Below are 13427 nucleotides of genomic sequence, written 5' to 3' on the forward strand. Positions count from 1 at the left end.
GTGTGTGCAGCGGGTTGCCTCCAAGAGGTGGGGGCCGAGAGGGGGTGTTCGGACCTTGACGGCTCTTAAGCAACTCCCAGGATGGGTTCTAGGGTACAAAGTCAGGTAGATGTAGGGAATTTATGCCTTCTGACAAAGGGGAGCTTTTCTGGACTCTTGAGGGGAGTCCTTACATCATGTTCAGAAAAGCCACTTCTCTCCACAGAAGCTCTCCCCTTGAGTGGCATTTGCACCTGTGTTTCTCCCTACCCCTCCCCAGGGACAGAGGCCCTCACCCAATGCCCCGCTTTGTCCTGCCCTCCAAGAGCGAGGGCTTCTCCCCTTCCACCTTCTCTCAGCATCTCCCCCTGTCAGACAGGAGTTCCTCACTCCACAGCGGGTCCGTTGTCTCCTTCCCCCTCTGCCATCCTCCTGGTCAACGCGTCACCATCTCCCTTGTCTCAGCGCCTTCCCTTCCCCTTCCCTGGCTCCCCTGTCTTTCCGAGACCCCCGAAGAGTTGACTGAGGGGAATGGGAAGATGTGTGTGTGTGAGGTCTGTCTGTCCTCTGGCTTGCTTGGGGCGGGGGGAGACGAGAGAGGGGAGGGGAGCTGGTCACTTGGGACCTCTCCTGTGGAGGGTGGTGCAGGGGCAAGGGCTCCCCTCCTCGGGGTGTGTGCATAGAGGCCACTGCCCAACTCCGGAGGATTTACTGGGAAAACCAACGCATCTGGGGACCAGATCCCCGATGGCGGCAGCAGAAGCCAGTTTCTGGGATGTGGCCCCATGGAAGAGACAGTGGGTCCCGAGAGGGGAGAAGCTCAGGCAGCTGGGTGGCAACACCAGGGGCAGGACGGGGAGGACAGGATGCCGGGAAGTCCTCCTTCTTGGACCTGAGGGCCACAGACTCACCCCACAAAGTAGGAGATGATCAGAAGCTGAACGGCTCGGTTGATGATCCCAATGGTCCAGCTCTTCACAACCACCGACTTGGTGGTCTCGTAGGTGAAGAAATCTGAGATGCAGTTCATGCTGAGACAATGACCCCTCAGAAGAGACCCGATGGTGGCCTCAAGAAGGAGAGGTCACAGGGATGGGGAGACAAGAGATGGAGGCCTGGAGGGGGCAGCTTAGAGGGTCTTGAGGAATGGGGAGCCTGTTCCTTTAAGTCGGGCAACCCTAGCCCAGTGCTCAGCCTTCCTCTGCTCTTGACACTCTGGGCTGCCAAGAGTCCAGGGCCAGGGTGGGGGACCCCCTTTTTGTTCGTCTCCACCCCACTCCCCTGTGATGTCATGGCAGGGGTGGGGTCTCCAATCCCAGGCTCCTGATTGCCCAGGATGCATCTGGCTAGGGCCCTCTGGGACTCATGTTTTATCTGCACTCCGTGTACCGTTTCTGTTCCATTCTCTTATGCTGCATCTTCAGCCTGGCTCACCAGCTGCTTCATGCTCTCCTGAAAGCCCCTTGCAATATCCCACCCCCCAGCCACCTAACAGCCTGCTTGAGCTGAGTATCCCCTGCATTCCTGAGGGTCTTCCTAAAGCTGCTCGATTCTACAGCCATCCCCTCCTTTCTCGAGTTGCCACTAATAGCATGGGTCATGGGGAGGGGGTCTCTTGGTCTCCTGGGAAGGGGTGATTAAAGAGTCCTATAGTTCCCATTTCCTGCTCATGTTGGCAGTGGCTGAAGCTCTACCTCTAACACAGCGTTATCATACTGGGTTTTTTTGGGCGTTTTGTTTTACTGTCAGTTTACTTATCTGAATCATTTGTTAGATTACATGGTCCTGGAAGGCTGGTGCTGTTTCCATCTTGTTTATTAGTTTCCTCAAATCTTATCACAGCATCAGAGCTCAATACATATTTATTGAATCTAGTTGAATTTATGTTGCTAGATAGTGCGGTAACAGCCATTACCCAGAGGTTAAAGTTATAAGTTCGGGGAGCAACAGGGCATTCACGTTGTCTCTTGTCCCAGGATCGAGTTAGCAAGCTGGTGTAACAGTAGGTCAGATTGTCAGAGAAATCTTGAGTTCAAATATTCTGTCCTGATGTCTTCATACACGACACACATTATCAGTCATTCTGAATGTAGGGTCACGGTGAGGATGACAGAGGAGAACTAGACTGGGGTAAGTAGATCTGGATTCTTAGTCTTCAGCTTTGTTGCCAACTGAGACCCTGGGCCGCTCCTCCTAGGGCCTCAGCTTTCCCATCTGCAAAAGGAGGTTGGAGCAGACGAACCCAAACATGTCTTCCAGGTCTGGCCTGCTCTGATTTGGCAAGTCGCACCCTAGCACTATATAAGGCGGGGCCTGGTTTCTGCAATCCCAGGCTGATGTGATTTCAGATCAGTTCCGGCTCCATGGTGAATCTGACACCAACACTTCAACTTGATACTGCCGCTGGCCAGCCCCTTCCAGGCGACTCACAACTCGCAGGTACTGATGCGAAGTTTTTGGACGCAGTGAACTCATTTCAAAAAGGATCCAATCCCATGTGACAGGGGAAGGCCGTACAGTCACAGACACACCAACACCCGCATTCTCAGAGGAGGCAGTGGGAGGGGTCATTCCTCTCCACAACTCATGAAATATTTTCCTTTTGGTCCCACAGACTCCTCTCTACTCCACGAAACCACTATTGTTCAGGAGAGAGAGGACACACATCATTCCAACACGTACACACGCATTTGTGGAAAGTCTGATAAAATACAACTACACAATTTCTCTTTAAAACCTAGTCATCCCCTGAAGTGTCTGTAATTTTTAAAGAGCCCGACGCGCTCCCACTTTCTAGTCGGATGCCAAGCGGGTGAGACTTCAGCTGACCCCTCTTGCCTCAGGTCCTCCAGCGCCGACGACGCTCTATGTGACCGCCGCTAAGGCGGGCCGGGCTCGCATCTCTCTAGCCAGCTCGTCTGCTCTATGGTCTGCGCCGGGCTTCCGGTGGCGGGACGCTGGGCCGCGCACGCGGGAAAAGCCTCCCCAGCGTCCCCCCCATCCCCCGCGTCCCCACCCCCGCTCCGCGTCCCCCAGCGCGCCCACTGCCCGTACCCGGGCCGTCGCGAGGCGACAGCTTGAGAAGGTGGGTGGTCGCCGTCCCCGTTCCCTAGGAGGGCGCGGGCCCTGCTCCCCCGCGGGATGCGCGTGATGGACCATTCCGCGTTGGAATCCGCGGGCGGCGGGCGAATCCATTTTAGGGGGAGGGGAGAACTGTGGGTCCGGGACCGCGTCGCGGCGGGGGCTCTGGGAGGGAAACCCTGCACTCTGAGCTGGGTTGGGGCGCGGGCGAGGTGCTGCCTCCCGGGCAGGTCCTGGGGCTCCGCTGCTTGTTGCCATGGCGCCCGGTGGAGTGCCCAGAGCGGGTGTCTGGTTGGGATGTAAGCGCTACTTCAGGCAGGCCTGGTTTTTCTGCCCGGGCTGCGCCTGGCCCCTGGAGTTCGGCAGAGTCGGCCTGTAGGTTCCCAGGCAGAGGAGAGCTTGAGACATCCCAGGCACAGCAAGGGTTGCCACTTGGCTCCATCCGTAGGCAGAATGAGGTGTTGTCTTTTGTACTTATTTATCTCCCTCTTTCGAATTCAGATTCCCGGTCTGCCGTGTATCTGCATACCTAACAGCGGCAGGTCAGCATGGCAGAAACGCTGGAGTTCAACGACGTGTATCAGGAGGTGAAAGGCTCCATGGTAAGAAGGGTTTGGGTTTTTAATACAGGTGGAGGGAGGGAGGTGGGGTAGACGTTTTGTTTACTAACAAGAGCTTGTCTTGATGAGGTAGCAGTATCATCAGTGTAGCGACTTTGGAAAAGGAGTCAGAGTGTTTCCTCAGCAAGAAGCAATCCTGAGAGAGTATAAAAATTATACAGTGTTAGAATCTGAAGGGACCACACCTGCCGCTCAGCCCTGAATCCCGAAACTGAGGACCTGCAAGGGTTCTGGATCAGGGCCAGGATTAGAATCCACATTTTCTGGCTGCTTGTCTCTTATTGGCCCTCACCCTTTTAGCTGTTGTTCCTGCGTTGCTATCTGGCCAGCCCAGAAGGAGTGCTGGGTGGGACTGACCCTGGTCTGCATTGTGTGCTGTTCCCGTGCATTTGGACCTGTTTTTCCAACAGAATGATGGTCGGCTGAGATTGAGCCGCCAGGGCATCATCTTCAAGAATAGTAAGACCGGCAAAGTGGACAACATCCAGGCTGGGGAGTTGACGGAAGGTATCTGGCGCCGAGTAGCTCTGGGCCATGGACTTAAACTGCTCACGAAGAACGGACATGTCTACAAGTACGACGGCTTCCGGGAGTCGGTGAGGTGTCCTGTTGCCATAGCCCCCTTTTTACTGTGCCGTCTTCTTGATTTTTAACCTTCTAGAGAGAAGTGGGGCTCCTTTTTCTGATAACCATGTAAATGCTAGTTTGGGCTCCTTCGTGCAGAACCATTGAAGCTATTAAGCAATCAGTGTTCAGCTTTGGGTGTCAGTCTTGGGAGTTTCTTTGTGCCTTGACTCCGGAAGTGTTTCTGCTGTTTTGATGTTTTGGTGGTTTCTGCCTGTTGCCTCCCTCCAGGTTCAGGGTCTTACCTGATGCTTTAGTTCGGGTTTTGTTTTTTCATTTTGAACTGCTTGAGTTAAAGACTTCACTTCATCTTCATTTCCACTTTCACTAAAGCAATACCTGTACAAAGTCAGAAAACCATTGTGAGGTGCATAGCCAGGAATGTCAGTCCTTTACTCCTCTCCCAGCCTGAGAGCCGGTCTCTGGAAACAACCTTTTCCAGAAGCCTTTTTTTTTTTTTTTCGGTACGCGGGCCTCTCACTGTCATGGCCTCTCCCGTTGTGGAGCACAGGCTCCGGACGCGCAGGCTCAGCGGCCATGGCTCACGGGCCCAGCCGCTCTGCGGCATGTGGGATCTTCCCGGACCGGGGCACGAACCCGTGTCCCCTGCATCGGCAGGCGGACTCTCAACCACTGCGCCACCAGGGAAGCCCTCAAAAGCCTTTTAAATAGCTTTATAGCTGAGACTCTAAGTCAGTGTGAATTTCTGATAAAAGGTGTATTGGGCAGTTTCTCAGAAATATATAATCCCAGAACGTTCAAGTTTGTGTTAAGGCCACTGGGGTTTACTGGGCTTGTTCTCTCCCTTCTACTCACAGGAGTTTGAGAAACTCTCTGATTTCTTCAAAACTCACTATCGCCTGGAGCTCATGGAGAAGGACCTCTGTGTGAAGGGTTGGAACTGGGGAACAGTGAAGTTTGGAGGTGAGTCTTGCGGAAGATTGAGGTCTGGGAGGAGAAGGAAGGATGAAGGGTTTCAGCCTTTAGCTTGTTTTACTCTCTTACTGCCACTGTTTCTGATTTCCTGTCAGTTTGTAATTTATCATGTACTTGAATCGAGGACCAACGGTGCACTGTGCCTAGTCCCTGGGGTACAGTATTAACAGAATAGCCTAAGTGCCCTGTCCTTAGGGAACCTATAGTCTGGCGGGACATAGTTTATGCAGAGCCAAGGGGAGAGCTTGTGGCTCCATACGCCTTTCCCCCCAGGGCAGCTGCTTTCCTTTGACATTGGCGACCAGCCGGTCTTCGAGATACCTCTTAGCAACGTGTCCCAGTGCACCACAGGCAAGAATGAGGTGACCCTGGAATTCCACCAGAATGACGATGCAGAGGTCTCTCTCATGGAGGTGCGCTTCTATGTGCCTCCCACCCAGGAGGATGGCGTGGACCCCGTTGAGGTGAGGCCTTCCCCGGTTGCCTTGGGAGCAGGTGGTGTGGAGCAGGCCCCAGACAGCCCAGGGGTGGGGTCTCTGCTGCTTGATTACCAGTGTGTGCTTTTGCAGGCCTTCGCCCAGAATGTGCTGTCGAAGGCGGATGTGATCCAGGCCACCGGAGACGCCATCTGCATCTTCCGGGAGCTGCAGTGTCTGACTCCCCGAGGCCGTTATGACATCCGTATCTACCCCACCTTTCTGCACCTGCACGGCAAGACCTTTGACTACAAGATCCCCTACACCACAGTGCTGCGTCTCTTTCTGCTGCCCCACAAGGACCAGCGCCAGATGTTTTTTGTGGTAAAAGCAGAAGCCGCTGGGGGTGCATTGCCCTGGGTTTTGCCCGTGTCTTTAGTAGACGTATCTCACTAGTGTTCAGTTCACCAGCATGTTCCCGTGGAGCACTGACTGGTGCTGAACTTGGTCGGCTCTTCCTTCCCAGATCAGCCTGGATCCCCCCATCAAGCAGGGCCAAACCCGCTACCACTTCCTCATCCTCCTCTTCTCGAAGGACGAGGACATCTCCTTGACTCTCAACATGAACGAGTGAGTGTGTCCCTGGCCCAGGCAGGAGGCAGGTGTGCCAGCAGAAGGCAGCAGTGCTCGTGACCACGTCTTCCTGTTTGCAGGGAAGAGGTGGAGAAGCGCTTCGAGGGGCGGCTCACCAAGAACATGTCAGGGTCCCTCTATGAGATGGTCAGCCGGGTCATGAAAGCCCTGGTGAACCGCAAGATCACAGTCCCAGGCAACTTCCAAGGGTGAGAGTATAGGCCTGGGCCCATGGCCTGCTGGGGATGGGCTGTGCCGTGTCTCCGTGGTAAACCTGTCCTGGGATGGGAATGCAGCTCTTTGGAGGCCTGGTTGGGTTGTAGCTTGACGGTGTCAGTTGCCTCCATCATAGCAGCTTAGTGACGTTTACTCACTTGAGGGCCTGAGCACACACTGCCTCCTGCTACCGAGGCGGCGCTGACTGAGCTCCCTGCACCTTCCACCAGGCACTCGGGGGCCCAGTGCATCACCTGCTCCTACAAGGCCAGCTCGGGACTGCTGTACCCACTGGAGCGGGGCTTCATCTACGTCCACAAGCCACCTGTGCACATCCGCTTCGATGAGATCTCCTTTGTCAACTTTGCCCGTGGTACCACCACCACTCGTTCCTTTGACTTTGAAATTGAGACCAAGCAGGGCACTCAGTATACCTTCAGTAGCATTGAGAGGTGAGAGTCTCTGCCAGTCACTTCCTGGGCATCCTGGTCCTGACCCAGCCTCGACCAGGAAGGCTGGCATGGCCTGGGGTACTCTCCAGGGTTGGGACTCTTCCCTGACTTCAAGCCTTGAGCAGAATTTTTCTTTTGCTTCCTGGAATTTGGTCCTCCTTGGAGTGCTCAGGCCTTGGCAGCCTCTCCATTGCTTTCTTTCTGTAATTAAAAAAAAAGTCGTTCTCCGTATTACGAAAGCTCTATGTGTTTGGTACTAGCCCTTCTTCTCCTCCACTCCCCCTGTGATGGAAATGCTATCTCCCTCTTTCCTGGAATGAGCTTTGTGCCCGAGAACACGGCAGCTAATGTTTATTGAGTGCTCGCCGTGGGCTAAACGTTTTACAAACATCTTCACACTTAATCCTCATAACAACCCTGAGAAGTATGAGACACAGACCAGTAAAAAGATGAACACATCCCCTCCCCCTGCATCCTCCCTTTGCTCTGTGCATATTGGTAAATAGGTGCACCTCCCTCCCCACCTTTTATTTCCCAGAACTCTTGAGACCATGTAGGTTTCCTTCAAGGCTAGTGCCTGACTCTTTCTTCCTGCCGTCTTCCGGGAGTCTCTGAGCTGTTGGGTTGGAATAGTGCGGTCAAGAGCTCCAAGCCCCACAGTCTGTCCTGGCCCATGGGTGTCAGGACAGCATGGGGTCCACCCCTGTGTTGGTCCTGCCTGTCTAGTAATGTGGTGCATCTCTCCTCACAGGGAGGAGTATGGAAAACTGTTTGATTTTGTCAATGCAAAGAAACTCAACATCAAAAACCGAGGATTGAAAGAGGTACCTGTGTGTGTGGAAAGGATGAGCCTCTCTCCTGTTCTTTCTGCGGGGCGAAGGGGCAGGGGTTCGTCTGGCTTCTTTTTCACTCTCTTTTCTCTTCTTACTCTTATAGAAAAAAGAGGTGCGTGTGACCCCTTCCCCCTCCTGGTGCAGGTTTCCTCAGCATGACCTTAGAGCAGTCTCTGCAGCCCCTCAGGAGCCCCCAGTGGGGCTGGGAGAGGGAGGGGCTTGGACTAACCCCGCCAGCAGGAAGTCTGGGGCAAAGGCCCTGCACGTTGGCTGCGTGTGGACAATCCAGCCCCAGGGTCTTCTGGGTGCTGCTCTGATCTACTCACAGGCATGGGGAGCGCTTTTTTGAGTCTACAGGCACCAGGGTGGTTTGGCCCTCACTCTCACCTCTGCCCTGACTAGGGCATGAACCCCAGCTATGATGAATACGCCGACTCCGACGAAGACCAGCACGATGCCTACTTGGAACGGATGAAGGAGGAGGGCAAGATCCGGGAGGAGAATGCGAATGACAGCAGTGATGACTCAGGAGAAGAAACCGGTGGGCTCACCTTGGCAGTGCTGTGCATGGGGGCGGGTCGGCTCTTCCGTGGGGCGGGGGCTGGGCGTCTGGGATTTCCATGGGGGCAGAGTTGATGTATCCTGTGCTCTTTTTCAGATGAGTCATTCAACCCAGGTGAAGAGGAGGAGGATGTGGCAGAGGAGTGAGTTTTGGGTCCCCCTCGTGGGGGTGAGGTGGCGGCCTATAAACTTAGGGGACCAGAATATTTCTGGACGTTCCCATGTGTCAGCGTTACCTACGGACCGAGGGTGGAGAAGGGACCTCCCGTGAAGTGATACGTGGAAGTGTTTTGGAGGTTGTCAAGATGCTTTGTAAGTACAAGGCACATTGTGGAGCCAGAAAATGACAGTGGAGAGAGAATGGGAGTAAGGATCAGTGCTTGCCAGCTTCCCAGCTGGGGGTCATTGGGTCAGGCGTTGCATCGTGGTGTCCTCACCTGTGAGATGGCAGTGTTCTCCCCGTGCCGTATCCATCAAGACTCTTGATCGCTGATGTCAGTAAAGACTCAGGCTGACTTTAGCGTAGGAGGGAATTTTACAAGCTCATGTAACTGGAGAGTCTGGTGATAGAATTGGCTTCAGGCACTTGGACCCAGCTGCTTATAAGCTGTGCGGAATCTTTTTATTTCTTCTGAGTTCCTTATTTTTAGATAGGTTTGCCCCATGCGGTGTTAAATGACCCTGAGAAGCTTTGGACAGGCGTAATCCTACTGGTTTAACACCCAGAAGTGCCAGTTTGCTCAGAGCAGTGGTAAACAGTGTGGTTACTGCCCCTTCCTGAGTCTGAGTTACTAGGATGTGCTCTGATGGGCCAGAACTAAGCCATTTACCCGCCCTTAGAGCCTGTGGTTGGGGTAGGCCCTTCCTGAATGGGGCAAGGTGGTTCCCAGCAGGAAATTGGAACTCTCTTAATTCAGAAGAATTGGGAATGAATGTTGGGCGGCAAAAAGAAAAAAAAAAAAAATCTGCTGGAGTTCACTAGTTGTGCTTGCCGCATACTTATGAGGTCAGTGAGCAAATGCTTGTGAAAATGCCTTGAAAACGGCTCAGCACCTTTGAGGTGTAAAGCAGCTCTACCTTCTGAGGAGTTCCAAGTGTAACAGGTAGGAGTGTTTGTTGTTCGGGTAGGTACTGGGTTGGACTGAAGTTGGTTTTCCCCACTTTTTATATAGTAACTAATTATCTCTTCATCGGAAAAGACTATAGGGCAGATTAAAACGATTAGATCAAAGGAAGTGGTGAAATGGACTTGGGGCATGTTCTGGGCAAGGCCAGACAGTGGTTTTGTCCCCAGGAATGTGGGGACGGTGTAGGACCTGGGTTAGGTAGGGCATGACCAAGGAGGGCCCCTGGAGCGCATTGGTTCATTTGTTTCTCACTGATTGATTTAGCAAGTAACCCATTGCCATGGCTGGGTCTGGAGAGGATGTGGTTGAAGCCACCTCAGCACAGGGGAGGAGGCAGGGTTGGGGCCTGGTGGGGGGAGGCCGTGGTCCTCCTCCCTCTCTCCTTTCTGGGCAGGTATCTTTGGGCTCATTTTCCTCCTGTCCTGAGCTTGCAGGGTGCTGTCCTCTCTCCCCGAGTCTAAGCCCCACTCTCCTTGACAGGTTTGACAGCAACGCCTCTGCCAGCTCCTCCAGTAATGAGGGTGACAGTGACCGGGAAGAGAAGAAACGGAAGCAGCTTAAAAAGGCCAAGATGGCCAAGGATCGCAAGAGTCGCAAGAAGCCCGTGGAGGTAGAGACTCTGCTAAGTGGGAGGGCGCTGGGGAAGCTGTTCTCTTTACCTCCTCCTGTCCTCCACCAGTAGGGCCTGCTGACCAGTCCTCCGGGGCTGATTTTTATAGTCAGTGATGATGGCCTTGAGGAATGAATGTCTTGGAAATTTTTCACTCTGGCCCTTGAGATAATCAGCTTCTGGGAGATTTGAATTGGGGGCAGGCTTCTTCTGTGCCAGGAGCCCAAGGAAAGGGGCCCCTAGTGAGCTTGACCCTGGGGTGCAGAGGGGAGGAAGACATTGTCTTTGCCCTTGGGGAGCTCTCAGTCTGGCCTGACGCCACTTAGTCTTCTCTCCATTTTATCCCCCTAAGAAATTGTCCACATAAGTTCTTTGGGAAAATGGCGGGGGGGGGGCGGTTTGTGGAAATAGACGGCCGAAAGCATTTGGGTTCTTACGTAGGTAAAGAAAGGCAAAGACCCTAACGCCCCCAAAAGGCCCATGTCTGCCTACATGCTGTGGCTCAACGCCAGCCGAGAGAAGATCAAGTCAGACCATCCTGGCATCAGTATCACGGATCTTTCCAAGAAGGCAGGAGAGATCTGGAAGGGAATGTCCAAAGAGAAGAAAGAGGTAGGTAGCAGCAGACATGAGGGGTTGGTGGGACTTTGTTGTACTGGTTTAGCCTGTGTCAGGCAAGAGGCCTCATTTTTCCCTGTGTTTTTCCTGTGTGTGTGTGTGTGTCTGTGTGTGTGTGTGTGTCTGTGTGAGACAGGAGTGGGATCGCAAGGCTGAGGATGCCAGGAGGGAATATGAAAAAGCCATGAAAGAATATGAAGGGGGCCGGGGTGAGTCTTCCAAAAGGTGAGTCTTGGGAACAAAATGGCCCAGTAACCGCTTTCTTGGCAGATATTTTTGCAATTCCAGGTTGAGGATTGGGGTGTTAAAGATAATAGATATGCTTCTGACTGTGGTGGGCAGTGCTTCTCAGATCTGGGTAGGCAGTTGCCCAAGTATGGGTAATGTGCTAGAGAATTTCCGAAGTCACTTGGATAAATATCGCTCATTTTCCTAAGAGGGTCAATTTTATTTGAAGGTATGGGGAAATTAAAAATACTCATTATTATGGAGCATAACTCACATGGAATTTTAAAGATAAAGTAAGAGGTTTTAAGTACATTTTGCATATAGGGCTGCTTCAGGCTGTAGCTCTTGATTCTTCTGGTTATTCGTTTATGATGTGCTCCCTTGGGGCACTTGGGGCTGAGGTGGCTGGCTGTGCACATTTTGAGTGAGCTGGGCAGTGTGGCTGGCATTGGGAAAGGCCCTGTTAAAGCCAGGAGAGATTTGGCCTTGACCATGGGTGGGAACTTGAGGGCCCATCCCCTTTCCCCTCTTGCTAATCTAGGGATAAGTCAAAGAAGAAGAAGAAAGTAAAGGTAAAGATGGAGAAGAAATCAACACCCTCTAGGGGCTCGTCATCCAAGTCTTCGTCAAGGCAGCTGAGTGAGAGCTTCAAGAGCAAAGAGTTTGTGTCTAGCGATGAGAGCTCTTCAGGAGAGAATAAGAGCAAAAAGAAGAGGAGGCGGAGTGAGGTGCAGCAGGAGTCGGGGGCTCTGGAGCCTGGGAGGGTGAGGGGTGTCTGAGTTGGTGGGGCAGGTGTTTCTGGACCAAGGGTTGTGGTTGGCCCTTGACAGAAATGAGAGGTGGAATTCTGTGGTTCTGCAGGCTAGTGCTAGAGTCTAGGGATGGGCTTGGGAATTGGGGACTCTTCACTGAAAAGTGGCTGGGGGGCACACCTGGACTCTACACCTTTCCCTTTAAGAGACCTTTGGTTTTCAGGACTCTGAAGAAGAGGAGCTAGCCAGTACTCCCCCCAGCTCCGAAGACTCGGCGTCAGGATCCGATGAGTAGAGAGGAGGAAGATTCTCTCTTCTTGGGCTTTACCCTGTCACACCCCCAGTCTCCGCGCCCCATGTTTTGGTACCAGTTTCTCCTCGTGTGAAATGTAGTCCTTGGATTCCATGCCATCTGAACAAGCTCTCCTGCTAGTATGCACTTCCCTGGGGCAGCAGGGGAGGTGTCTTACTCTGCTGCTTCACAAGGATGGCTCTTTATAATTAGGGGAGAGATTGGGTGGGAGGCAGGGCAGTGCAGGATCCAAATCCTTGTCTTGCTTTCCCTACCTTTGGGATATAGCTGCTGCTTGTCCTGGTCAAGTTGGTGCAAGCAGGGGTCATGTGAGGTCAGGTCTGTAGCTCCTAACCGGGGCCTATTTCTACTTTTATTTTGTATTTCTGGTCTGTGAAAAATCAACATTTAATAAAGGGAACTGACTTTGGAAACCATGTCCTTATGCCTTCTCTCTAGCCCTGTTGTATTGCTGCCACTTTTGTGTTTACTGCACTCTTCTGACCCTTCATCTGGGAAGCAAGTCTCCAGGTACATCCTGTCCTGTTCCCGGCTGGACAAGCATCGTTTTTCACTCTCTTCTGCTGGGATGGGCCACCTGAGAGTCTAGAAATGAGAGCTGATCTGATTAGGAAGTCTCTCTCATAGTTGCACTCCATTAGCCAAGCTGAGGGGGCAGCTACGGCTCCATCCTTAATCACCTATGAGTCAAGGGTTTTCCAAGTCTTTAGATAATGGAATCGGGATTGACCAGCTTCCCTGTAGCAGGGGTAATGGAAACCTGAGCCCGGGGAATTGGGGAGGATGAGTGGTGTGTGTGTGTGTGTGGGGGGGGGGTGTAAGTCTGATGGAGATGCAGGAAAGGTGTGGAGTATGTGTGAAGCTTTTCTTATGGGAGGAAATGAGTATGCCGCATTTTTAGGTTGGGAGGAGTTTATATATGGGAAGGGAGCATAACAGGAGATAAATGAGGATTAGCGAGGAAAATAGAGCTTCCAGTCATCCCCGCGGTGGCCCTAAACCCGAATTTATACACGTGGAGTGGCCACGTTGCGTAGGCCCTTAGGTGTTTGCACAGGAAGCCTCTCTAGTTGGCCAATGGTTACCTTTTCTCTAGCCGTGACTCTGGTGCTGCAATCAGTACAGGCGGCTGGGCCTGAGAATTGGGCCGTCCTAAGGCAGTCTCCTCTCTAGGCAGTCGTCTCGGTGGCCATTTTGCCCAACCGCTCTTTAGCAGCCTGTGGCCGGCCCCTCATTTGCAAGTCTCATTAATAATTGAGTACCTGGGCTGCGCCTGTTCGCGTACGACCCGGCGGATTCTGCACGGTCTATCCACTCCCGGTTTTCACCGGTTCATGGATATTCATGAGGCGCTTTGGGGGCGTGGACCTGGGCGGAGCTAGGGGCGGGGCCCTGCCACAGCTCGTACTGGCTTGGTCCCGCGGTGAC

The 13427-nt window shown here is 53.1% G+C and overlaps 2 protein-coding genes across 3 annotated transcripts in view; one reads left to right on the forward strand and one right to left on the reverse strand.

Moving 5' to 3' along the window:
• Window positions 1-1009, reverse strand: part of P2RX3 (purinergic receptor P2X 3) — a 26924-nt gene extending 25915 nt beyond the window's left edge. Inside the window, exon 1 of the mRNA XM_024749217.1 lies at window positions 891-1009. Coding sequence (XP_024604985.1) covers window positions 891-1009 — 119 coding nt within the window. The remainder of the gene's footprint in view (window positions 1-890) is intronic.
• Window positions 1010-2975: 1966 nt separating this feature from the next.
• SSRP1 (structure specific recognition protein 1) lies at window positions 2976-12415 on the forward strand. 2 transcript variants are annotated; one of them, XM_024749267.1, is made up of 17 exons: window positions 2976-3064; window positions 3562-3662; window positions 4091-4276; window positions 5123-5228; window positions 5514-5704; window positions 5810-6040; window positions 6183-6286; window positions 6370-6498; window positions 6736-6957; window positions 7709-7781; window positions 8193-8331; window positions 8449-8494; window positions 9959-10088; window positions 10530-10700; window positions 10843-10931; window positions 11476-11662; window positions 11910-12415. In XM_024749267.1, exons 2-17 carry the CDS (start codon window positions 3609-3611, stop codon window positions 11979-11981), a joined length of 2130 nt encoding a protein of 709 aa, XP_024605035.1. In that variant the 5' UTR covers window positions 2976-3064; window positions 3562-3608; the 3' UTR covers window positions 11982-12415. The 2 variants fall into 2 exon arrangements, with proteins under 2 accessions (XP_024605035.1, XP_024605036.1); XM_024749268.1 differs by lacking the exon at window positions 2976-3064 and adding an exon at window positions 3235-3359.
• Window positions 12416-13427: the final 1012 nt, after the last annotated feature.

This window comes from Neophocaena asiaeorientalis, unplaced genomic scaffold, assembly GCF_003031525.2.
Source record: "Neophocaena asiaeorientalis asiaeorientalis breed wild unplaced genomic scaffold, Neophocaena_asiaeorientalis_V1.1 scaffold43, whole genome shotgun sequence".
In the NCBI taxonomy this organism is placed as follows: domain Eukaryota; kingdom Metazoa; phylum Chordata; class Mammalia; order Artiodactyla; family Phocoenidae; genus Neophocaena; species Neophocaena asiaeorientalis.